The following is a 24,770-nucleotide window of genomic DNA, read 5'->3' on the forward strand; positions in this document are numbered from 1 at the left end:
ATTACATTAATCACCAACTGCGGCTATCATTGATTAATTCGTTCGAGTACTTGCAACAATACTTCTGTAATTTCAGCTTGTTAGGATTGTTTAATGGTTTCTCATATCCTGACAGGGAATTGGCTTGTGAGTAACTGTACATTTGAATATATCATTTCGGCTTTCCATTGCAACATTTTAAAACAAATAAATAAAAAATGTTAGAGTAATGAATCACCATTGTACCATTGAATAGTTATAAATAATGTAAGCAATTAACTGATAAATCATCTAAAATACCTGCAGCATCCTGTATTTATATACCTTAAAACAAACTTAAACTCATAAAAGGAACATTTCAACCAGGAAAGACGAATATGAATTCAATAACAATTTTTAATTCATTATTTATTACTTTGAAAAACGCTTCAATAAAAAGGTCTTAAGAACAGTCTTCCCCACCCAAGGGAATCATTCTGGAGGGAGCTGGAGATGACAGCAACTGTAAAACACAATACACATTTGTGAGGAAAATAGAAACAGAATATCACAGGTGTGTACTTATCACTTTAGGTTTGCACCAACTGGATATCACCAATGACTAAAGAATAAGAGAAAGAGAGATCTGTGGCACTACAGATCACTATTGTATTACTCACCCTGCAAAGTTTTTTGTTATTTGAGCTCCCTCCAGTTGTAGACTGGGCCTTGAAGGGCTTCTTCCTTACAGACCTGTGTTTTTTAGAATGAACAAAATGGTTTTAGTGTCCTCCTCATTTAAATTATATTACTATTTTAATATGTGAAATGTAAGAATAACAACAATAATAATAATAATATATTTTTTAATAATTTTAGCTGGAACCACATACCTACTGCCGCCTCAACATCAATATGCCAGTCCTCCGGGTGTATTTTGATGAGGAGGCAGACCTGAAGCCAGACTACCGGCTGACCTCCCATCCATGAAACGCGGCGTTACGCCGGCCCGAGAAGAGCCTGTTATGCTGCATGCGCAGCTTTATCAGGCCCTCAACATCATCATCTGTCCCTTTGAAAATAACAGACAAACATATACTTTTATAAAAAGTCGCCAATTTTGAAAAGAGAACACACACACACAAACATAACATTATAACGTTGCGTTAGAAATCGAAACAGGAGTAGCGTTAGCGTTAGCTAACAGTTACAAACAGGCTACTCTCTACAAATGCTTACTGTTAATGAGACAGGCTACTGTGTTCCCTCACTGGCCTGGGACAGGTGGGTCGGGTTACCCGGGCCTGGCGGGGCCCGCCGTGCAGCCTGGGGTGCCTTCTGGCGGTGCTGGACCCCCCCGGGGAGGGGGAAACGGTGCGTGATTGTATGTCTGTGTCGGTGAGAATGCGGTATGGAAGGGTCCTGCCATGGAGGATTTGAGCCTCCATTGGCAGGACATCAAAACTTAATAATTTATGAATATTATATTATACAAGATGGTTATTATTATTATTAGTATTATTATTATTATTATTATTAGTATTATTATTATGTATAGTATATTATATTATTATTAGTATAGGTATCTGATAGGTGAATGGATGAATGAATGGGATGCCTGGGTCTGGGGCCCTCCGTTGTCGGGCCTGCACGGGTGTCGCCTTGTTGGGGGGTTCCCTCTCTCCGGGCCCGTCTCCGGTCCCCCCCGCTGCCTCTGCGGCGGGGCGCCCCTCTGGTCTTGGAGGGCCACTTTCGTGGGGGACGGGTGCGCCTGCCCGCGTCGGCGGCCGGGGCGGCTCTGTCTCTCCGGGAAGGCTGGCCCCCTGCCGGGTGGGGGTCGTTGGCCTGAAGGGTGAGGGCCTCCTGGCCGCGTGTCCGGCCCGGACCGGGTGGCCGGGGATTGCCTTGGTCGCGGTCCGCCGCCGCGGGATCCCTGGCTGCTTCTTCCCGCGCCGTGGGGGCCCCGCCCGCGGGCCCCCTCGGCCGCCGCCGGGGGGGGGGGGGGGGGGGGGCCTCGCAGGCGGTGGGTTGCCTCCTCCTACTTCTCCCCTCTGTGGGGTTGCCGGTGGCCTGGGTTCCGGGCTCTTCCGTGTCGGCCTCTGGTCTCGCGGGTGGCGGGGTTGCTCCCCCCCTCCCCCACTATAGATACACTTCAGGTGGAGCTTTGTTTGGTTTATCTCTCACACACACACACACACACACACACACACACACACACACACACACACACACACACACACACACACACACACACACACACACACACACACACACACACACACACACACACACACACACACACACACACACACACACACACACACACACACACACACACACACACACACACACACACAGTCACTTAGTCACATGCATTTACACACACACACACACACACACACACGCATGATCATATACATACACACACACACACATAGATATACACACTGGCTTGTTCACCTGCATGCTGGCTCTCTAGTTTTTGGGTTTAGGTAGTGGTAGCGATAGCTTAGCTCAGACTGCGATCAGATCTCAAGATTTAGGTCGATTGCTGTTATTGTTTTGGTTGGCTCTGTGCCGGTTTCGTGCTTTGTTTGTGGTTTTTTGTTGCAGATTTCCAGTGCTTGACGTGTGTCTCCGTGTGTTCCTGCTTCCTGGATTGGCAGTGGAGGTCGTCACCCCCCCCCCCAAAAAAAAAAAAACAAAAAAAAAAAACACTGGGTTTGTATGTGTATATTTATGTATGGGTACGCATATGTGTGCGTATATATATGTATATATATTAAATATAGTAATAATGCACACATATACACTTTTGGTTTCTACCGTCATGGTATCAATCAATAATATGTGTGCAGACAAGGTATTATATAAAAAAAAAAAAAAAAAAAAAAAAAAAATGAGACAGGCTACTCTACAAATGCTCATTGTTAAAGGGTATTGTGGCAGAGTGGAGGAGCTGCAGCCACTCAGGCTGACGGGACACAGGTGTGGCCCGTTAACCTCTCCACCCTGCCAGCCTTATAAGAGGAGTCTGCTGTGAAGGAGATGTTGGTGAGACTGAGGCTGGATCTGCTGACCTGTGTGGTGCTTGTGCACGTGTGTCGGTGTGTGGAGTGAATAAAAGGGTTCTGCACAAAACTCCGTGTCCTCCTCTATCCTGTCGGTCGGGCCCCGTAGCACTCGCCCTGCTACACTGGAGCCCAACGTGGGGCCCGACGGGATGGAGAAGGGAGGCACGGAGCGGGCCCTGGACGCGCTCGCCCATGCCATGGCGGACCTGGCAGCCGTGCTTCAGGGCCAGGGAGAGCAGGTCGCGGCGCTAGAAGCGCTGGTGGCCGCGGAGCGACCCACCCCTGCGCCACGCTCGAGGTTCGCCGCAGCAGCGTGGGAGGAGCTGGCGGCGCCACAGCTGAGGCCGGGAGGCAGAAGCTGCGGGCCGCCAAGCGACGGCTCCCGAGGCGGTGGCGGCTGCGGAGGAGGCGGCGGTGCTAGCGACGGCGGGACCCGCAGAGATGGAGGCGGACCCGCGGCCAGAGCAGGGCTGCGTGATGGAGGAGGCGGTCCTGGACACACCAGCTCCAGACCAGGGCTGCGCCGTGGAGGAGGCGGTCCTGGAGGCGGTCCTGGAGGCGGACCAGCGGCCGGCGCGGGTCCGCGTCACGGAGGAGGGGGTGGTCCTGGACGCACCGTCTGACCCGAGGCCACCATGGGCCCGGTACCGAGAGCGGCGTTCCCGCTGGTCGGCCCGACGCCGAGGGCGACCTCCCGACGGGGCTCGGCGGCCGTCTGAACCAGGGAGGCCCGGGGGCGCAGACGGCGGTTCCGGGCTTCCTCTCCCGCTCCGAGGGGGGCGGGAGGGGAGGGGAGTAGGCTCGGCCGGACGGACCCCGGCGTTGGGGGTGTGTGGCAGAGTGGAGGAGCTGCCACTCAGGCTGACGGGACACAGGTGTGGCCCGTCAACCTCTCCACCCTGCCAGCCTTATTAGAGGAGTCTGCTGTGAAGGAGCTGTTGGTGAGACTGAGACTGGATCTGCTGACCTGTGTGGTGCTTGTGCATGTGTGGCAGTGTGTGGAGTGAATAAAAGGGATCTGCACAAAACTCCGTGTCCTCCTCTATCCTGTCGGTCGGGCCCCGTAGCACTTGCCCTGCTACAGGTATATATATAAACACGCCACTAAAGTACATGTTGGTACGTTAACGTTACTTACATTTACAAGTAAGTAAAGCGCTCCCGCGCTCCCCCGCCTCCTGTTCAGCTGCCATTTTTTCTTCTTCTCCTCAGACAAAACATGACCGCATTGCATTGTGGTATACGGGAGTAAAAAGTAGGGTACATGGGTTGTACACTAACTTTTGCGGTGCATTGTGGGTATTTTATAGTGAACGAGGTAGTGGACGAAATGTAGTGTAGAGAATTCGAACAGCACTACAAAATGGCGTGCACACTATGTAGTGCACTATATAGGGGATAGGGGGCGATTTCGAACACAGCTACAGAGTGAGAGTTGTTTGACCGACGGCCGACTCCGATTCAACATGTCGATCGGCTGAAAAGCTCCCGACTAATTAATAGCCATCTTCAGCATGTCATCAACCTACGAAACTCTGTTAATGACACAGCCATGTCTTTTAGGAATGTGTTGAACTAGAGCACCATTTAAACACAGGAAAGTGGCTCTCAAGGACCGGAATTTACAAGGAAAGGAATTTACAACCGTTTCTGCATCTGAACTAGTCTCACCATCACTTCCACTGCACCATATTTTTTATATATATATATATATATATATATATATATATATATATATATATATATATATATATATATATACATATACACACACACACACATACGCAATTGCCTTCATATAAAACCCTCCCTATAATACATATCAGAGGATACCAAAGGCCCTTTAAAAAAAAGGAAATTTAAACAAGTCCTAAGGTTGAACAAGTCAGCAGAGACAAAGACAGCATAGCAGATGTAATGTGGCTTTGGAAATACTATACTACTGTCATTTAGCACACTTTTATCCAAAGCGACTTACATATGAGAGAACACAAGCACAAAAATAACATAGTTCAGGTCCAGCTGGATAAGTGCTGGTCAGACTGCTGAGAGTCCAGTTGGACACACGTGCTGTCACGCCAGTGCTAGAGTATTTTTTTATTTTTTTTATAAATAAGAAAGCTACGTCTAAGAAGACACCATCTTGACGTAAGTGCATGCATCTTACTAGATGCCGAAGTGCTCCTTAAAGAGCTGGGTCTTTAGCTTGCTCTGAAAAGTAGGTCCAGGCCTGCAGGTCAGACAGAGTTTGGTAGGTCGTTCCCCCATCAGGGAACAATGGAGGAGAAGAGTCTGGTACTGATTTCACGCCACGTCTTTCACTGGCTGAGCGGAGCTGTCGAGAGGGAGTGTAGCTCTGAATCAAGTAGTGAAGGTATTGAGATGCCGTTTGTGTAATTGTTTGGTAGCCAGAAGCAGAACTTTAAACTTGATGCTGCAACTGGAAACCAGTGAGAGAGTGACATGAGCTCTCTTGGGTTGGTTGGAGACCAGACGTGCTGCCGCATTCTGGGTAATCTGAGGTTTAACTGAGCAGCAGGAAGGCCGACCAACAAGGAATTACAGTAGTCGATACGTGACATTACCAGAGCCTGAACCAAGAGCTGTATCGTATGTTCTGTCAGGTAGGGTCGGATTTTCCTGATGTTGTAAAGAGCGAACCGGCAAGACTGGGAAACTGAGGCATCACAGTCCTTAAAGGTCAGCTGGCTGTCTAACATGACACCAAGATTCCTGGCAGAAGATGTGGGCACAAGTAAACCCCACAACATTAACAAGAAATTTGAAGGAAAACATTTAAATATGCTTAAAAGACTTTATTAGGTAATTATTAAGTTACATTAAAAGATAATGGCATACAACAATACTGAAACTGGGCTGAAGGACATTTTGTCAGAAAATAATTAAAATCTCCAAAACACGTATGGCATGAGCTGAATACATGGCAGACACATGTTACGTTTAGTAATTAAAAGATCAAGAAAAAAAACCCAATAAACCTCTAATCTAATGAAATAACAAATAAATGTGACATCAAATAAGCAATGCAGTACCTGCAACAGACAAAACATTTACTTCAGAACAAAAAGTTGATAAGGATTGCAGAGTTGTGGGCTGATTATTAAAACTTGGCTGCTTGGGGAGGAGGTCCAAGGAAGCCTCCAGCCTGCTTTGTTGCAGCTCTTGAGGGAGCAAGCCCAAGCATCTTCTGGATGTTCTAAAAGAAAGACAAACAGCAAAAAAATCTCCCTCAGAAAAAAAGGTTCCTCTTCAAAATTCATATGACAATGTTAAATACTGACACATCAAAACTCAGATACGGACAATATTATTGGAAACTACCGTACAAAGCAATGTTTTTAGGTGACACCTTGATCTTTAAACTTGTCTGAATTTTGTCTGGGTACAGTCCAAAATATGTATGTCAGGTTCATTGGTAACTCTAAATTGCCCAAGCGAATAAGTATGTGTATGAGTGAGTGCGGTTGTTTGTCTCTTTAACCTAAACCATTCTGCTGCCCTGTGCGCAGTGAGCACATCCCAGACTCTTCACTTCACCTGCACAGAGCGGGCCGCGCAACGGAGCTCAGGACCAAAAGGAGGGGAGGCGGAATCTGGTTGGTCGGATTCGGTTGAAGTTGGGAAATTGTGTAAAATGTAAATAAAAACAAAATACAACGATTTGAAAATCCTTCTCAACCTATATTCAATTCAATACACTACAAAGAAAACATATTTAATGTTCAAACTGATAAACTTAATTGTTTTTTGCCAAATAATAATTAACTTAGAATTTCATGGCTGCAACACGTCCAGTAAAAGTTGGCATGGTGGCAAAAAATCCTGAGAAAGCTGAGAAAAGCTCATCAAACACCTATTTGGAACATCCCACATGTGATCAGGCTAATTGGGAACAGGTGGGTAATGATTGGGTATAAAAGGAGCCTCCCCAAACATGCTCAGTCATTCACAAGCAAGGATGGGGTGAGGGTCACCACTTTGTCCACAACTGCGTGAGAAAATAGTTGAACAGTTTAAGAACAACATTTCTCAAAGCAAAATTGCAAGGAATTCAGGGATTTCAACATCTACGGTGCATATATCATCAAAAGGTTCAGAGAATCTGGTGAAATCACTGCACGTAAGCGCCACGTCCGGAAACCAAGACTGAATGACCGTGACCTTCAACCCCTCAGACGGCACTGCCTTAAAAACCCACATGAGTGTGTAAAGGATATCACCAGATGGGCTCAGGAACACTTCAGAGAACCACTGTCAGTAAATACAGTTGGTCACTACACCAGTAAGTGCAGGTTAAAACTCTACCATGCAAAGCAAAAGCCGTTTATGAACAACATCCAGAAACACCGCCGGGTTATCTGGGCCCGAGCTCATGTAAAATGGACTGATGCTCAATGGAAAAGTGTTTTGTGGTCTGATGAGTCCACTTTTCAAATAGTTTTGGGAAACACTTGACGTCGTGTCCTCCGGACCAAAGATCCGGAGTGTTATCAACGCAGAGTTCCAGAGCAGCATCTGTGATGGTTTGGGGGTGCATTAGTTCCCATGGCATGGGGGACTTACATTTCTGTGAAGGAACATAAATGCTGAAAAGTACATACAGATTTTGGAGCAACATATGCTGCCATCCAAGCCACGTCTTTTTCAGATGCTGCTTATTTCAGCAAGACAATGCCAAGCCACATTCTGCACATGTTACAACAGCGTGGCTTGGAAGTAAAAGTCCAGGTTCTCCCCCGGCCCGCTTGCAGTCCAGACCTGTCTCCCATTGAAAATGTGTGACGCATTATGAAGCGTAAAATACGACAGAGAAGACCCCGGACTGTTGAACAACTGAAGCGGTTCATCAAGCAAGAATGGGAACGAATTCCACATGAGAAGCTAAGAGAATTAGCCTCCTCTCTTCCAAAACGTTTATTGAGTGTTATTAAAAGGAAAGGTGATGTAACAAAGTGGTAAACATGCCCTTTCCCAACTTCTACTGCACGTGTTGCAGCCATGAAATTCTAAGTTCATTATTTGAAAAATAATATAAAGTTTATGAGTTTGAGCTTTAAATATGTTGTCTTTGTAGTGTATTCAATTGACTATGGGTTGAAAAGGATTGTCAAACCATTGTATTTTGTTTCCCAACTTCAACCGAATCCGGTTTGTATATGAACCAAAGTTGGTGTTCTAATGTCACGGTCCTGATCAAATCATGTAGTCCACACCTGGACACATTCATAAACCGCAAACCGTTTTATTCACCGCAGGTTTTCCTCGTTTGTTCTGGTCAGAGTTTCCATCTCTCCTCAGGCCTGAGGCGTTACAACACCTGCTCGACCAAATAAACTACGTGGAGAAAAACACCCAGACTCTCTGCTCATCGTTTTGGGGGACTTTAACAGAGCCAACCTCAGTGTTGAACTTCCAAAACTACAAACAGCACATTAAGGGCCTGATTTACTAAAGGTTTGCGTGCGTAAAAACGTGTGCAAACTTGACATCACCCGCAAAGCAATGTGCAAGCTGATCTACTAACAGCGTGCAAAGAGGACTGTGCCTCTCAAATGAGCAAAATAGCACACGCTATTCATTTAGTACTTTTGCCCTGAGGATTGTCAGGATTGCCCCCTCCTTGAACCGCCACCTTACTGTGGTGGAGGGGTTTGTGTGCCCGAGTGATCCTAGGAGCTATGTTGTCGGGGGCACTTTCGCCCCTGGTAGGGACTCCCATGGCAAACAGGTCCTGGGTGACGGGCCAGACTAAGAGCGGTTCACAAAGCCTACCATGGATAAAGTCAAATCAAGGACCGTTACGTCGCCCGGATCGGCGTCACCGGGGCCCCGCCCTGGAGCCAGGCCTGGGGTCGGGGCTCGTAGGCGAGCGCCTGGTGGCCGGGTCTTTGCCCGTGGGACCCGGCCGGGCTCAGCCCGAAACGGCGACGCGGGTCCGCCTTCCAGTAGGCCCACCACCCGCAGGAAGGACCATGGCAGGCCGGTGCATTGTGGGCTGGGTAGCAGTCGTGGCGGGGTGCCTCGACGACCCAATCCCTGGACATCAACCCTCACAGTGGGGACATGGAATGTCACCTCGCTGGGGGGGAAGGAGCCGGAGCTTGTGCGTGAGGTTGAGAGATACCGGCTAGAGATAGTCGGGCTCACCTCCACACATAGCTTGGGCTCTGGAACCCAGCTCCTTGAAAGGGGCTGGACCCTCCACCACTCTGGAGTTGCCCATGGTGAGAGGCGGCGGGCTGGTGTGGGCTTGGTTATAGCCCCCCAGCTCAGCCGCCATGTGTTGGAGTTCACCCCGGTGAACGAGAGGGTCGCTTCCCTGCGCCTTCGGGTCGGGGATAGGTCTCTCACTGTTGTTTGTGCCTACGGGCCGAACAGCAGTGGGGAGTACCCGGCCTTCTTGGGGTCCCTGGGAGGAGTACTTGATAGTGCTCCAACTGGGGACTCCATTGTTCTACTGGGGGACTTCAACGCTCACGTGGGCAATGACAGTGATACCTGGAGAGGCGTGATTGGGAGGAACGGCCTCCCCGATCTGAACCCGAGTGGTGTTTTGTTGTTGGACTTCTGTGCGAGTCACAGCTTGTCCATCACGAACACCATGTTCAGGCATAAGGGTGTCCATCAGTGCACGTGGCACCAGGACACCCTAGGCCGGAGGTCAATGATCGACTTTGTTGTCGTTTCATCTGACCTTCGGCCGCATGTCTTGGACACTCGGGTGAAGAGAGGGGCTGAGCTGTCAACTGATCACCACCTGGTGGTGAGTTGGATGCGCTGGCGGAGGAGGAGGTTGGACAGACCGGGCAGACCCAAACGGATTGTGAGGGTCTGTTGGGAACGTCTGGCTGAGCCCTCTGTCAGGGACATCTTCAACTCCCACCTCCGGGAGAGCTTCTCTCGGATCCCGGGGGAGGCGGGGGACATCGAGTCCGAGTGGACCATGTTCTCTGCCTCCATTGTCAACGCGGCGGCTCGAAGCTGCGGACGCAAGGTCTCCGGTGCCTGTCGTGGCGGCAATCATAGAACCCGGTGGTGGACACCGGAAGTACAGGATGCCGTCAGACTGAAGAAGGAGTCCTACCGGGCTATGTTGGCCGGTGGGACTCCTGACGCAGTAGATAGGTACCGGCAGGCCAAGCGGGCCGCTGCTCGGGCAGTCTTGGAGGCAAAAACTCGGGTCTGGGAGGAGTTCGGGGAGGCCATGGAGGAGGACTTTCGGTCGGCCTCGAGGAAATTCTGGAGGACCGTTCGGCGCCTCAGAAGGGGGAAGCAGTACTCTGCCGGCACCATTTATGGTGCTGGTGGGGAGCTGTTGACCTCGACTGGGGACATTGTCGGACGGTGGAAGGAATACTTCGAGGATCTCCTTAACCCGACTGACATGCCTTCCACTGAGGAAGCAGAGGGTTGGGGCTCGGAGGCGTGCTCATCCATCACCCAAGCCGAGGTCACCGAGGTGGTTCGTAAGCTCCTCGGTGGCCGGGCACCGGGGGTGGATGAGATTCGCCCTGAGTACCTCAAGTCTCTGGATGTCGTAGGGCTGTCTTGGCTGACACGCCTCTGCGACATTGCATGGAGGAAGGGGACAGTACCGCTGGGGTGGCAAACCGGGGTGGTGGTCCCTCTGTTCAAAAAGGGGGACCGGAGAGTGTGTTCCAACTACAGGGGGATCACACTTCTCAGCCTCCCGGGGAAAGTCTACGCCAGAGTACTGGAGAGAGATTACGGCCGATAGTCGAACCTCGGATTCAGGAGGAACAATGCGGTTTTCGTCCCGGTCGTGGAACACTGGACCAGCTCTATACCCTCCGCAGGGTGCTCGAGGGTTCATGGGAATTTGCCCAACCAGTCTACATGTGTTTTGTGGATCTGGAGAAGGCATTTGACCGTGTCCCTCGTGCCATTCTGTGGGGGGTGCTGAGTGAGTATGGAGTCCGGGGCCCTCTACTAAGGGCTGTCCGGTCTCTGTATGATCGAAGCAGGAGTCTGGTTCGCATTGCCGGCAGTAAGTCAGACTTGTTCCCGGTGCATGTTGGACTCCGGCAGGGCTGCCCTTTGTCACCGGTCCTGTTCATAATTTTTATGGACAGGATTTCTAGGCGCAGCCAGGGGCCGGAGGGGATCCGGTTTGGGAACCTCAGGATTTCATCTCTGCTTTTTGCAGATGATGTTGTCCTGTTGGCTTCATCAGACCGGGACCTCCAGCATGTGCTGGGGCGGTTTGCGGCCGAGTGCGACGCGGCAGGGATGAGAATCAGCACCTCCAAGACCGAGGCCATGGTTCTCGACCGGAAAAGGGTGGCATGCCTTCTCCGGGTGGGTGGAGAAGTCCTGCCTCAGGTGGAGGAGTTCAAGTATCTCGGGATCTTGTTCACGAGTGAGGGAACAATGGAGCGTGAGATTGACAGGCGGATCGGTGCAGCGTCCGCAGTAATGCGGTCGATGTACTGGACCGTCGTGGTAAAGAGGGAGCTGAGTCGAAAGGCGAAGCTCTCGATTTACCGGTCAATCTACGCCCCTACCCTCACCTATGGTCATGAACTTTGGGTAGTGACCGAAAGGACAAGATCGCGGATACAAGCGGCCGAGATGAGTTTCCTCCGCAGGGTGGCTGGACGCTCCCTTAGAGATAGGGTGAGAGGAGTCAGCTGAGGTGGCTTGGGCATCTGTACCGGATGCCTCCTGGACGCCTCCCTAGGGAGGTGTTCCAGGCATGTCCCACCGGGAGGAGACCCCGGGGAAGACCCAGGACACGCTGGAGAGACTATGTCTCTCGGCTGGCCTGGGAACGCCTCGGACTCCCCCCGGAAGAGCTGGAGGAGGTGTCTGGGGTGAGGGAAGTCTGGGCATCCCTGCTGAGGCTGCTGCCCCCGCGACCCGGTAACGGATAAAGCGGGAGAAGATGAGTGAGAAGATGAGTGACTTTTGCCCTGATGAATAATCAATATGGGGCGTACCCGCCAGAAATAGCTAAATACTGGGAGGGTAAAATGCAAATATGTCCATTTAACACGCGCAATGAGATTTACCAAGCCTGAAAGTTTTTGCGGGGATTGTGATTGCGTCTGTATTTAATACGTTCGAAAGGAAGGTGCTAATCTGCCCAGCATTACGCACCGATGCTTGTTGGTGCCTGATTTGAGGACTGGGGTGGGGATGGCTCAATTTATTGTGAGGATTCTCCACATGCAAAAGGAGAAATATTTTATTTGAATGTTAAATCGAGTATTATTCAGCAAAAGGTTGCCACAGGAGGCACATTCATTGTTTTATTTGTGATAATAAATAAATCACGTGTTTTCATGGAGAAAAAAGTGTTTCTTATTGTGCGCCTGTTCTGCAGTTGGCTCTAGCGTGTCATACCCCGGCAGGTGTTGTGCCGTATTCAGCACCCCTGCCGTGAAAAGCACCCCCTCGTCGACATATATTACCCACAGATCTCTTATTCACAAGTAAATGTCAAAAAGGACTAAATGCTCATGTTTAATTTACTACAAATGACAACGTACACACAATGACAAAAATGATATTCTCATTCCGTGTCACGTTCTGTTTAGCGTCCAGTTTTGTGTTAATGATTCATGTTTAAATGCGCTCATTGATGAATTAATAGCCTGCTTACTGTGTTGTCTTCCATAATATTTGTAAATATATATAATATAAACTCCTAAGTATGTGTTTGTGTGAGTGTGTATATATAAATATATTGAAGTGTCAGTGTGTTGTTTTTTTTCTTGGTCTACTTATCATTGAATATATGAGGGGGTGCTTTTCACGGCAGGGGTGCTGAATACGGCACAACAATTTGCCTCTTCCACTAATATCTCTAACTCCAACTCGTCGTGCGCTTGCCACTATATCCTGCTTTCCATCCAGACTCTCCATGGCGCAAAGTTTGCGCCGCAAACCCTAAGACACGCAACACCTCATTTAAATCTTGCTTTTTGCACCTGTTATCAATTGCGCACGCAATCTTAGTTGATCACCCGCAAAACACACAACAACAGCACGTGCAAACTTTTTCAGTCCACACGCAATTTAGTACTCTTTATTTAGGATCTTAGTAAATCGGGCCCTAAGTGTCCCACCTGGGACACAAACACTCTGGACCATTGTTACACAGTTTTGAAGGCCTGGTATCGCTCTGTCCCCCGTGCAGCCTTGGGACTCTGATCACTGCGTGGTTCATCTGATCCCGACCTAGAGGCAGAAGCTGAAATCTGCTGAGCCTGTGGTCAACACGGTGAGGACATGGACCGATGACACCAAAGTGGAATTACAAGCCTGCTTTGACTGCACTGATTGGAGTGTTTTTGAGGCTGCCGCCTCAGACCTGCATGAACTGACTCATACCCTGACATCATAGATCAGTTTTTGTCGGGACGTGTGTGTGCCCACCAAGACCGTCTGCACATACCACAACAAAAAACCCTGGTTCTCCTGTAAACTTACGAAGCTTGGACAGGCTAAGGAGGAGGCCTACAGAAGCGGGGACAGAGCCCTGTATAACCAGGCCTGACAACGGAGGTGAAAGCAGCCGAGAGGAGCTTTGCAGGAAAGATCAGAAACAGCCTTTTAGCCAACGACCTGGGGTCAGTGTGGAGAGGCCTGCTGAACATCCCCAACTACAGGAGACCATCCCCCAACATTGCAGTGAACCATCCCCCCAGCCATTGCAGACTCACCTCCACCCCCTCTCCCCTCTGACCCCCCACCAGCACTCAAGGTCAGTCAGCTTTTCCTCAGACAGAAGACCAGGAAGGCACCCGGCCAAGACGGTCTGTCCCCCTCCTGCCTGAAGGTCTGTGCTGACCAGCTGGCCTCCATCTTCACCCAGATCTTCAACAGATCCCTGGAGCTGTGTGAAGTCCCCTCATGCTTCAAACTTTCCACAATCATCCCGGTCCCCAATAAACCCATCATCACTGGTCTGAAAGGCTACAGGCCCTTGGCCCTCACATCTGTAGTCATTAAAACCTTCATTGGACTGCACTACACCTCGACACCCCAGGGACGTATGCGAGGATTCCTGTTTGTGGACTTCAGCTCGGTGTTCAACACCATCATCCTGGCCATCCTCCACTCCAGACTCACCCAGCTCACTGTGCTCTCCTACACCCGTCAGTGGATTTGTAATTTAACTGACTGACAGGAAGCAGCAGGTGAGACTTGGGAGCATCACTTCCAGCACCCAGACTATGAGCAGGGGTGTGTGCTCTCCCCACTGCTCTTCTCCCTTTACACCAACAACTGCACCCCACAAGACCCGTCTGTTAACCTCCTGAAGTTTGCAGACGACACAACCGTCATCGGCCTCATCCGGGACGGTGATGAGTCTGCAAACAGACGGGGAGGTTGAAGGAGGTCTGCTGGTGTGGTCAGAACGATATGGAGCTGAACACGCTCAAAACTGTGGAGATGACAGTGGAGTTCAGGAGGAGCCCCCCCACTCTCCCACCCATCACCATCACCGACAGCTCTGGGGCTGCTGTTGAAGCCTTCAAGTTTCTGGACTCCGCAATCTCCCAGGACCTGAAGTGGGAGATCAACACAGTCGCCATCCTGAAAACCTCTGCTGAAGGCCCAGCAGAGGTTTTATTTCCTGCCCCAGCTCAGGAAGCTCAATCTGCCAAAGGAGCTGCTGATCCAGATCTACACGGCAATAGTCTGGTCTGTTCTCTGCTCCTCCAACACTGTTTGGTTTGGATCGGTAACCAAACAGGAAAAGAACAGATTGCAGCGGACAGTAAGGTCTGCAGAGAAAATCATTGGTGTCAGCCTGCCCTCCATCCAGGACCTGTACTTGTCCAGAGTCAGGACATGGGCAGGCAACGCTGCAGAACGCTGTACGCCAAAACCACCAGACACAAGAGCAGGTTCTTCCCTCAGGCTGTGTCTGTGTTAAACAGCCAAAACAATAGCAATAACTCTCAAACAGTTACTTATGTGTACATACATATATCTATATATTTATTTTACCATCCATCCATTATCTATACCCGCTTTATCCTTTTCAGGGTCACGGGGGTCTGCTGGAGCCTATCCCAGCTATTTTCAGGTGAGAGGCAGGTTCACCCTGGACAGGTCACCAGTCCATCGCAGGGCCACATATACACACAACCAGACACACTCACACCTACGGGCAATTTAAAATCACCAATTAACCTAGCATGCATGTTTTTGGACTGTGGGAGGAAGCCAGAGTAACCAGAGAAAACCCATGCAAGCACGGGGAGAACATGCAAACTCCACACAGAAACACCCTGCTGGGCCTGGGAGTCGAACCGGGAACCTTCTTGCTGTGAGGCAACAGTGCTAACCACTAAGCCACCATGCTGCTATTTATTTTACCTTCTGTTTTTATTTTTTATTATTATCTATTTTTTATACTATTGTTCTGGCTTATGTTTATATTTCCATTCTTTTTTTCCCTTTTTTTTCCACTTGAGAGCCAAGTGAACCAAAGGCAAATTTCTCATGTGTCTTGACATACTGGCAATAAAAGCCATTCTGATTTATGTGGCCCTACACCGGACTCATGACCTGTCCAGGTATAATAAATAATAATAATAGATTTGATTTACCCGTAGCTTTCACCAGATGAGAGCTGGGAAAGGCTCCAGCAGACACTAAACAGGTACAATGGAATGATGGATTAACTGAACTTGCTTTACAGAGTTTTCCTGTGTGTGGCCTGAAATGGAATTTGATGCAAATGTATGCATCATTATGAAAAATAAACTGCATTTAGGTGAAATGTACATGGTGAATGTGTTAACAGGCAAAAAAAAGACAATTGAGCATCCTAAGCCATCAATCTGCACATGCTGCAGGTCCACAAAACAGCCTCTTCAGACAGTAACTCATATATTACTTATGTTATATCCACTCTTGAATTATGTTTGCGTTCATGCTTTTTTCCCTCTAACTTGTATTTCATGTACAACACATTGCACAGCCAGGATACCATACTATGGAGGCACATCTGGTTCAGAAAGTGCAAGTCCCAATAAACAGATTCACATTGGAAATTTTTGATTGAACGGTAACAGTCTGACAGTCACAGGTGCAAATTCAAAATTACAAGTCCAGAGCAAAAAGAAAAAAAAGTTGTTGCAAAAGCACAAAACTACTACCGGGAGGAGCCAAAGCACCCTCGAAGCTCAGGAGTTAACGTCTTGGCTTGGAGTTCTTCCTGGTTGCTCTCATAAGGCGCTTTTAGATTGGATCTTGCTATTATCGTTTGATGATGAATCCATGTTTAACGTGCATTGGGTAATATAAACCCAAGGCATATTATTTGCCACCTTGTGCCTGAAGGCGAATCGACAGGCGTTATATGCGCAACATAACCTGTATGGGCGTGTAGAATGACGTATCATGGTTACCGGCGCCGTCAGTCCATCTGGGTCCACAAAGTGCTGCGAACCCGGCGACTCTGTGGGGAATTTGGCTGATATCGGAGTTTTTTGACGATGCTTGGTATCGGCGTTATTTCCACGTAGTAAAAGAGTGAGTTTGATGCTCTCCTTAACAAGGTTGGTCTCCGGATCAACAGGATGGACATCAACTATCGGCGAGCCCTTAATCCCGGTGAACAGCTGCCGTCTGTCTGCCATGAGCCCCACTGACACATACACCAGGTAGTAGCAATTTTGCCGGTATGACCCCCTGATTTAATATTTTTACAGAATTATTGTACATCTCTAAATGTGCAGTATCACAGATGTGCAATATTGGTTCCAAAGTTTGAATAATAGTTTTAAATTGTGCAACAGTTCTAGTTAATATATAAACAATTGTCACCTTTGTCATAGTTCAATAGACTGTGGTCATGGTACAAGTTCCCACTGTGAATCATGCGTTTTTTTAGCTGACCACAGGCAAACTGCAGCAGAAATGTAGACAACAACATTCTCACAGAGAATGAATAGAAGTGGTAATGCATTATGCAGAGCTTGTGTCTTTTCAGATAATATGCTAGTGTTACAGAATCAGAGAGCTGGATCTTTCTTAGATGCATTCATACATTCTTTTTTGCATTTTACACACAAAACAGACATGCTTTATATAAACAGCAGCACTATGATGCAATTTTACCTGTCTGATGGACATGGTGCAGAGAATATAAAGGAAGATAAAGGAGCAGTCGGTGTAATCCTCGCCCAGTAGGTTGCGATGGGACAGTCCCTGGATATAGGACAGTGGCACAAATGGCAATTTTGCCACTACTCTTCCATCAAAACTGGATATATATCAAAGAACAAAACAAGAAAACAGGAATTAATTTAGTGGCAACACCTTTTTTTGTCAAGGACTAAGGAAGTTGGAATACAAGGCATAAGCCAGCCCTCAGCAAATAAAACGTCCACTAATCTTCATCAGGTTTTTTCTTGCAATCTGTCTGAATTTAAATGAAAAGATACAATATATGAAGAAAATGTTAACTTACATGGAGTTAAACATGCCCATCAAAGCTGTAAAGCAGAAGCCAATGGCAAACATGGACTTCATGCGCACCTACAAAAAATATGCTCCAGATTAAAAATGGAAATTAAAAGTTAAATGAACAACTTTACATAGCCTTTACTGTACACTGGAAGCCTATATAAGTGCAAGGCTATGCCATTTAGTTGGCATCAAAGCAAATCTATATGAAAATGAGCATGCATGGAAAACACGAATATGCATAAACATGATATAAGCACAGGAAAATGTACCTGCATAATTAAAACTATCTTTAAAGATATGTTTTCTGTCCTGGAAGTGCATAGAGGAGTACTAAATTGCAGAGTTTAGCTTGTTAGGGGTCATGAATTCACGCTTCTCAGCACATGCTTGCTCTTTCACTTGACATTTGAATTTCTGAAGGCAAAAGTGTCAGATGTCTGACTGACCCTTTATGAAGTCTATGGACACTTAAACACTCTGTCAAAGTCTTTTTTAGTCAAGATGCAGGTCCTTTTGCTTGATGTTCAAACAGGAATTGATATGATTGTATTGGTGATTGAAAATGCATACCATTTCGAGCAGCACCCCAACAAATTCCATTAACATAACTTGAATTCTGGTACTTCTGCCATCACCATTTTGGCATTTATTAAACCAAATATTATTGTAAGGGTTTTTTCCTGTTCAAGGTTTCTTCCCTCCTAAAGGGGAGTTTTTCTTGCCAGAGTTTGGTGTAAGGTTTTTTTCCCCACTAGGGGAGCTTTTGCCTGCCATTGTTTATGTAATAATTGCTTGGTGTTCTTGTTCTGGGTCTCTGGAAAGCACCTAAAGACAACTTATGGTGTAAAAGACGCTAGGTTAATAAAATTAAATTGAAAAATTGAAATTAAACCATAGATTGTAAATATAATGGACAAAAAAATCAGTCACATGACCTACAGGTTTCTGAAGAGCCATTTTAAAGCCTGTTTTTCTCACACTGCGCACCGCCATGTTGCCCAGGAAGCTCTTTCAACTGATCCATGTCAGAAGAGAAGCTGCTACATGGTTTTAGAATAGTTTTTATATTTCTAGATACTATTAAAACACAGATTGAGTGGTTTGGACTCTTAGTGGTTGAAGAAATTCAGCTGGCTCATACAGTGGGTACAGAAAGTATTCAGACCTCTTTAAATGTTTCCCTCTTGGTTTCATTGCAGCCATTTGCTAAAATAAAAAAAAATTCTCATTAATGTTCACTCAGCACCCAATCTTGACAGAAAAAACTGAAATGTATACATTTTTGCAAATGTATTAAAAAAGAAAAACTTAAATATCAGATGTATTCAGACCCTTTGTTCAGTGTTGAGTAGCAGCACCCTTTTGAGCGAGTACAAACATGAGTCTTTATGGGAATGATGCAACAAGTTTTTCACACCTGGATTTGGGATCCTCTGCCATTTTTCCTTGCAGATCCTCTCCAGTTCTGTCAGGTTGGATGGTGAATTGGGTTTAGGTCAGGACTCTGGCTGGGCCAGTCAAGAATGGTCACAGTGTTGTGGAAGGTGAACCTTCTGCCCAGTCTGAGGTCCTGGCAGTCTGGAAGAGGTTCCCTGCCAGGATTTCACTGTACTTGGCCACATTCATCTTTCCTTCAATTGCAACCAGTCGTCCTGTCCCTGCAGCTGAAACACACCCCCATAGCATGATGCTGCCACCGCCATGTTTCACTGTTGGGATTGTATTGAGCAGGTGAGGGACAGGGCCTGCTTTTCTCCACACATACCGCTTAAAATGAACACCAACAAGTTCATTATATGTCTCATCAGAACAGCAAATCTTATTTCTCATAATCTGGGCGTCATTCATGTGTTTTTTGGCAAACTCTATGCGGGCTTTCATATGTCTTGCACTGAGGAGAGGCTTCCATCGGCCGCTCTGCCATAAAGACCTGACTGATGGAGGTCTGCAGTGATAGTTGACTTCGTGGAACTTTCCCATCTCCCTACTGCATCTCTGGAGCTCAGCCACAGTGATCTTTGGGTTCTTCTTTACCTCTCTCACCAAGGCTCTTCTCCCACGATTGCTCAGTCTAGACAGTCAGATCTAGGAAGAGTTCTGGGCATCCCAAACTTCTTCCATTTAAGGATTATGGAGGCCACTCCGCTCTTAGGAACCTTGAGTGCTGCAGACATTCTTTTGTAACCTTGGCCAGATCTGTGCCTTGCCATAATTCTGTCTCTGAGCTCCTTGGGCAGTTCTTTCGACCTCATGATTCTCATTTGCTCTAACATGCACTGTGAGCTGTAAGCTCTTATATAGACAGGTGTGGGCCTTTCCTAATCAAGTCCAATCAGTTTAATTAAACACATCTGGACTCCAATGAAGGAGCAGAACCATCTCAGCATGTGAGTCTCACAGAAAGGGGTCTGAATGACCATGTGATGTTTTAGTTTTTCTCTTGTAGTACATTTGCAAAAATTTCTACATTTCAGTTTTTTTCTGTCAAGATGGGGTGCTGAGTGTATATTAATAAGAAATAAAATTAACTTTTTTGATTTTAGCAAATGGCTGCAATAAAAACCAAGAGAGAAAAAATTTAAAGGGGTCTGAATATTTTCTGTACCCACTGTATATAGCAATTTTGTGTCACGTCTTGCACACCCTGCCATATTCGTAGACAAACAAATGGATGGCAGTCAAAGTTTGATGAGAGATTGTTATATAGAATGCTTAAGGTGATGAGACACCAAAACAAAAGAAAAATGGAGCTGTCACAGGATCAGCAAGATACGCATCTGTTTTGATCATTTCATCAGTAAGTTCCTGTTCAAATTTGTATGTGATAAGTACTTGCATAGTATGTATATATATATATATATACATACATACATACATACATACATACAAGTATATATATATATATATATATATATATATATATATATATATATATATATATATATAATTGTTAAAAAACATGTATGTATTATCTAACATATGCTAAAAGTCCTGCTTTTCATGATGCAAACAAAGGCATTTTTTTAAAAAGGTAACTCTCCACCAATAACAGGATAAATTATATAAAATGGGATGAGACAACTATTTCCTTAAAGTGGGTAGAAAAGGAAATTAAAATTAAAGTTGAAAAAAAAAAATCAGGAAGGGTTGGCTATAGCACTATTACAAGTTTAAAATCAAAAATAGAAGGCTGAGATGCTCAGAATCTGGGTGTTAGCCGTTTTTGAATGTTTATCACCAATGCATATAGTTTTGTTAATAAAAAAAAAATATATCATAATCACTTCCTCATTAGTCGCCCCCGCCATATGGGAATATTTTTGCTTGTAACTACTGTTCTGTGTGCCCTCAAGCTATGAAGGAGTCCTCACAATGATCATTTTACATTCTGTGGTACTTTTCGGTGTGCTCATAACATGTTTGTTGCTTTAAATGTGTTTTGAGTTTTGAACACCATTATGTGACAATCACAACCTTAGGAATAAAGCGTATGCTTTCTCACACACATTACTGTGTTCACTGTAAGCAATCTCACCATAGAGAGGTCTCTGTTGTTGTTCTTTAGTTTCTCCTCCTGTCTCTCTGTAATAGACAAATAAATCACTGACAACAAAACACTGTCTGTGCAAGGAAGTGGACCTTAATAAACAAAGTCCACAAAGGATTATTCATATTACAACTACTGTGCCAAGTGAATTCCTACCAATCTTCTTCTTCTGTTGACGTCCAGCGGATTCTGTTATGGTTTCTTTTTTCTTCTCAACTAAAATCAGAAAAGAAACAGTGATTTTTTTACACAATCTAAAAAAAAAGTTATCTGTGCAAAATTCATATTAGTATAAGATTGACACATGTTACTTACGTTTTTTGCTTTGTTTTTCCACTTCAGCCTTCAGCCTCTTGTACTTTTCAGTCCGATACACTAAAACCCAGGTAATCCCTGTGAAAGAAATATAAAGTTTGTGCAAACATAATTAATGGACATGCCAGTACAAACCCTGAAAAATTTGCAAAACATTTACCCAATGGTATCTGTCAATAGTATCTTGTACCATTGTTATTTAGGAACAGAGCCAAACTCGTAAATGGTTTTAGCAAAGTGCAGAGCATGAAGAACATACTGAGGCCTTGTTGGCTTGACATTTATTTATTATTCCTTTAAGAGCATATAAACATGGGAACCCTCACAAATTGTCATTAAAAGTCAATTGCACAAGAAAAATGCAGAAAAAAATGAACAACACTGTGGGTCTTAGATCTACTAATTTGGCACATGCATTTCTGGGCTTGTGAATTTCATGAAGATTTGCATAACAAAAGCAAGAACTTAAAAAAAGCCTTCCTCATTGAGTCGTACGAGGAATGTAATTTTATATGGATGAAAACAAAAAGGCAATATTAAAATCTACAAATATGAATTACCTCAATCAAGTACAATATCTTATCTAAACGGCTTTACATCTAAGATTTGTATTGATAACTTCAGATCAATGAGGGAAATTTAAGTGGCTTGACGATATAATGTGAAAATGCATAGGTGGGAAAAAATAGAAATAAAATACAAAACCAAAAATACTTAAAAACTGTACACGTAGTGCAAAAAAATATTTACAGTTCAGCTAACATCATTGTGGAAGATGGATTAAACTAAGAATAGCTTCCCTCAAGGATCAAGCACGGTTAAAGCAGGATGTGTCAAACTTTTCACAAAACACCTTGTTAAACCAGAACGATCCTAGCTAGCAACCGTAGTAAACACGAAATAAAATTGACTGTATTTCATGTGCATGATGTTAGTGCACTTTTTCCACGATTCATTTAGACAAATCTCTGAAATATAACGTATCCCTGCATTGAGCACAGTAATAGACTTGGCTGTCAGTATAATATGTTCATTTGACAAGATTTTACCCACCTTCGGCTAACAGAGCTGTACAAACAGAGATGAAAACAATCAGAATGGTGTCTGCAAACATGGTGCTCATTGTGTTAACTCCTGTTCATCTAATCGTATGAATAAAAAGTAGTATTTCAATTTCAGCAGTATTTTAATTTAATTTTCTTAAACCCTAAAGTCCCACCAAAATCCCGATCCTCAGTTCCATATGGTCTGTGTCAGCATTAAGGGAAACCACTTCCGGTTCACGCCCGGGGGGGGGGGGGGCGGCGGGATCAACCGGAAGTGGTTTCCCTTAATGCTGCCAATGACGTTATGCCGCGTTCCATTTGTCCTGGGAAGTGGGGATCTCCCAGTTCCCAGTAGGATTTTTCAACTGAAACGCCCCTCGAATTGGGATGACCCACTGGGAAAGTGGGAGAGTCTTCACCACCCCCCAGTTCACATTCCAAGATGGCTGCCCCGGTTGTAAACAGTAAGTAGAAGAGAGCTCCTGTAATAATTCATAGCACTTCTGTCTAGTTTTGGTCACACTAAATCAGTCGTATACAAGTATTGTTCGGCATATATATGTGGAAATGCTGCTGTAGTGTAATTAACATTTTTCATGTGGTATATGCGAACTACAACGTAGGTCGTGCTAACAACGGCTAACAACGGCTAACAACAACAATAGCCTGGTAGATCGGTGGTTGTTTTTGTCAGTGACCTATTTATGGGGAGAAGGGTTAAAAGTGGTGTACGATGTAGCTGTGAATAACCTCTGGATTAGGGATGCACATTCTGAGGTTTTTTTTTTAACGATGAAACTACTCTGTAAGTGTAGAGTGTCGGCAACCCGATCCTCTATTTGTGATTGAGAGGATGATCGACGGTTTTATTGTTCTTTTGCCGTTCAAAAAAACAACACTGGCTGCTACAGCAAAATGTTTTCTTCCTAAAACATTTTTCATGTTGTAAATGAGGGAATTGACTGATGTAAACTTCCCCCCCCCAGTCTTCATGGACGACAACGCCGCCCTGTTTTTGGACCCGCACAGGAGGATTTCCTTTGTACCAAAATGCACACGACACGAGCACGTACTACCTCAACCCGGACTGCACCACCGTGGCAAACCTGGTTAAGGCTGAGGACAGCCAAACCACAACAGGTAAGATAAAAAAAAATTATAATAATAACAAAAGGGATGTTTATGATACAATATGTGTTAACTTACTACTTATGTGTTTTGTAGAGAGTTTCAAGGAGAATGCTGGCCCCCTCAGCCCATCACCATCTCCTGCCCTGCCTGCAAATGAAGGCTTCACCAGGGACCAGACCCTCTTTTTAATCGAACTGATGCGCCATCACCTGGAGACAGAAGCCGACGGTCTCCCAAAGACTTTAAAGGAGCTGAATGCTCGGCTAAAATCTGCCAGGTCAAATAAAAAGAACTTATGGATTGAGACTGCAGAGAAGCTCAGCACTCAGTTCTCTGTGTTCTTCTGTCCGGATAAAGTGGCCAGGAAGTGGAACACACTAGTCGACGGTTACAAAAGGATAAAGGATAACAACAGTTGGACAGGAAAAGGAACCATCCGCTTCAAATTTTTTTGTGAAATGGATGAGCTTTTAAGAGGGCAGCATGACGTTGCCTTCCCTGTGGTTGGCACAGACGCGGGGCTAGACATAAGAAGACCAGAGGTGCTTAGGTCTTCAGCTGTGACGGCACCTCTAGCAGAGGCTTCCTCTGCTACACTACCAACACCAAGCACCACACCCACACGGCCTCATAAACGTCGGAGGGAACAGGATGACGTCCTCCAGTTCCTTCGGGAGTCCCAGGAGGCCAGTCAGAGGCGCCATGAAGAGGCACAGAGGCGCCATGAAGAGGCACAGAGGCGCCATGAAGAGTTGCTGGCTCAACTTAAAGGGAAAGTTCGGTTTTTTACAACCTGGACCTTATTTATGACATTTTTTATGGTTGTATACTCACCCAGAAAAGTTTGGTGTCATTTGGAGTCCTTCGGAAGATATTAGGAGGTTTTTTGCGAGCCGCTTCTCCGTGTAATGGAGCGCATGAGGGCATAGACGGACGCAGACGATGCAGCATCTAAATAACACATGATTGCCGCGAAACTCTTCATTTCTTTTATGAATCACTAGATCTGCTTCCAGGACCTGTTGTAACATTGTGGCGCGGTCTGTGTATTAAACAAATCCGTTTGTAAACAAGACCTCTGAACTCATGAAGTCATCTCTGTGCGCGCACTCTGTCCTCCGTTCAGTGAGCTCTTCAGCCGTATACTCCGGCTCAAAACGGTAAGGACGTCCATCATATTCAAAGTCGTCGTCCACAACCTCAGAATTTGACAAATATTCAGAC

The 24,770-nt window shown here is 46.0% G+C and overlaps 2 protein-coding genes and 1 long non-coding RNA gene across 3 annotated transcripts; 1 reads left to right on the forward strand and 2 right to left on the reverse strand.

The window, feature by feature from the left end:
* Positions 1 to 403: 403 nt before the first annotated feature.
* Positions 404 to 5,340, reverse strand: LOC133457658 (uncharacterized). Its single transcript, XR_009783892.1, has 4 exons — positions 5,200 to 5,340; positions 852 to 1,030; positions 639 to 711; positions 404 to 481 (listed from the first exon to the last, which is right to left on the reverse strand). It is a non-coding gene; the product is annotated as an uncharacterized LOC133457658 (long non-coding RNA).
* A 493-nt stretch (positions 5,341 to 5,833) lies between these two features.
* Positions 5,834 to 22,643, reverse strand: tmco1 (transmembrane and coiled-coil domains 1). Its single transcript, XM_061737362.1, has 7 exons — positions 22,423 to 22,643; positions 21,370 to 21,447; positions 21,211 to 21,270; positions 21,043 to 21,089; positions 17,509 to 17,576; positions 17,157 to 17,301; positions 5,834 to 6,249 (listed from the first exon to the last, which is right to left on the reverse strand). Exons 1-7 carry the CDS (start codon positions 22,490 to 22,492, stop codon positions 6,154 to 6,156), a joined length of 564 nt encoding a protein of 187 aa, XP_061593346.1. The 5' UTR covers positions 22,493 to 22,643; the 3' UTR covers positions 5,834 to 6,153.
* LOC133457971 (uncharacterized) lies at positions 22,613 to 24,439 on the forward strand. Its single transcript, XM_061737381.1, has 3 exons — positions 22,613 to 22,621; positions 23,402 to 23,555; positions 23,640 to 24,439. The coding sequence occupies exons 1-3, from the start codon at positions 22,613 to 22,615 to the stop codon at positions 24,422 to 24,424; spliced, it is 948 nt and encodes a 315-aa protein (XP_061593365.1). The 3' UTR covers positions 24,425 to 24,439.
* Positions 24,440 to 24,770: the final 331 nt, after the last annotated feature.

Source organism: Cololabis saira, chromosome 13 (assembly GCF_033807715.1).
Source record: "Cololabis saira isolate AMF1-May2022 chromosome 13, fColSai1.1, whole genome shotgun sequence".
In the NCBI taxonomy this organism is placed as follows: Eukaryota; Metazoa; Chordata; class Actinopteri; order Beloniformes; family Belonidae; genus Cololabis; species Cololabis saira.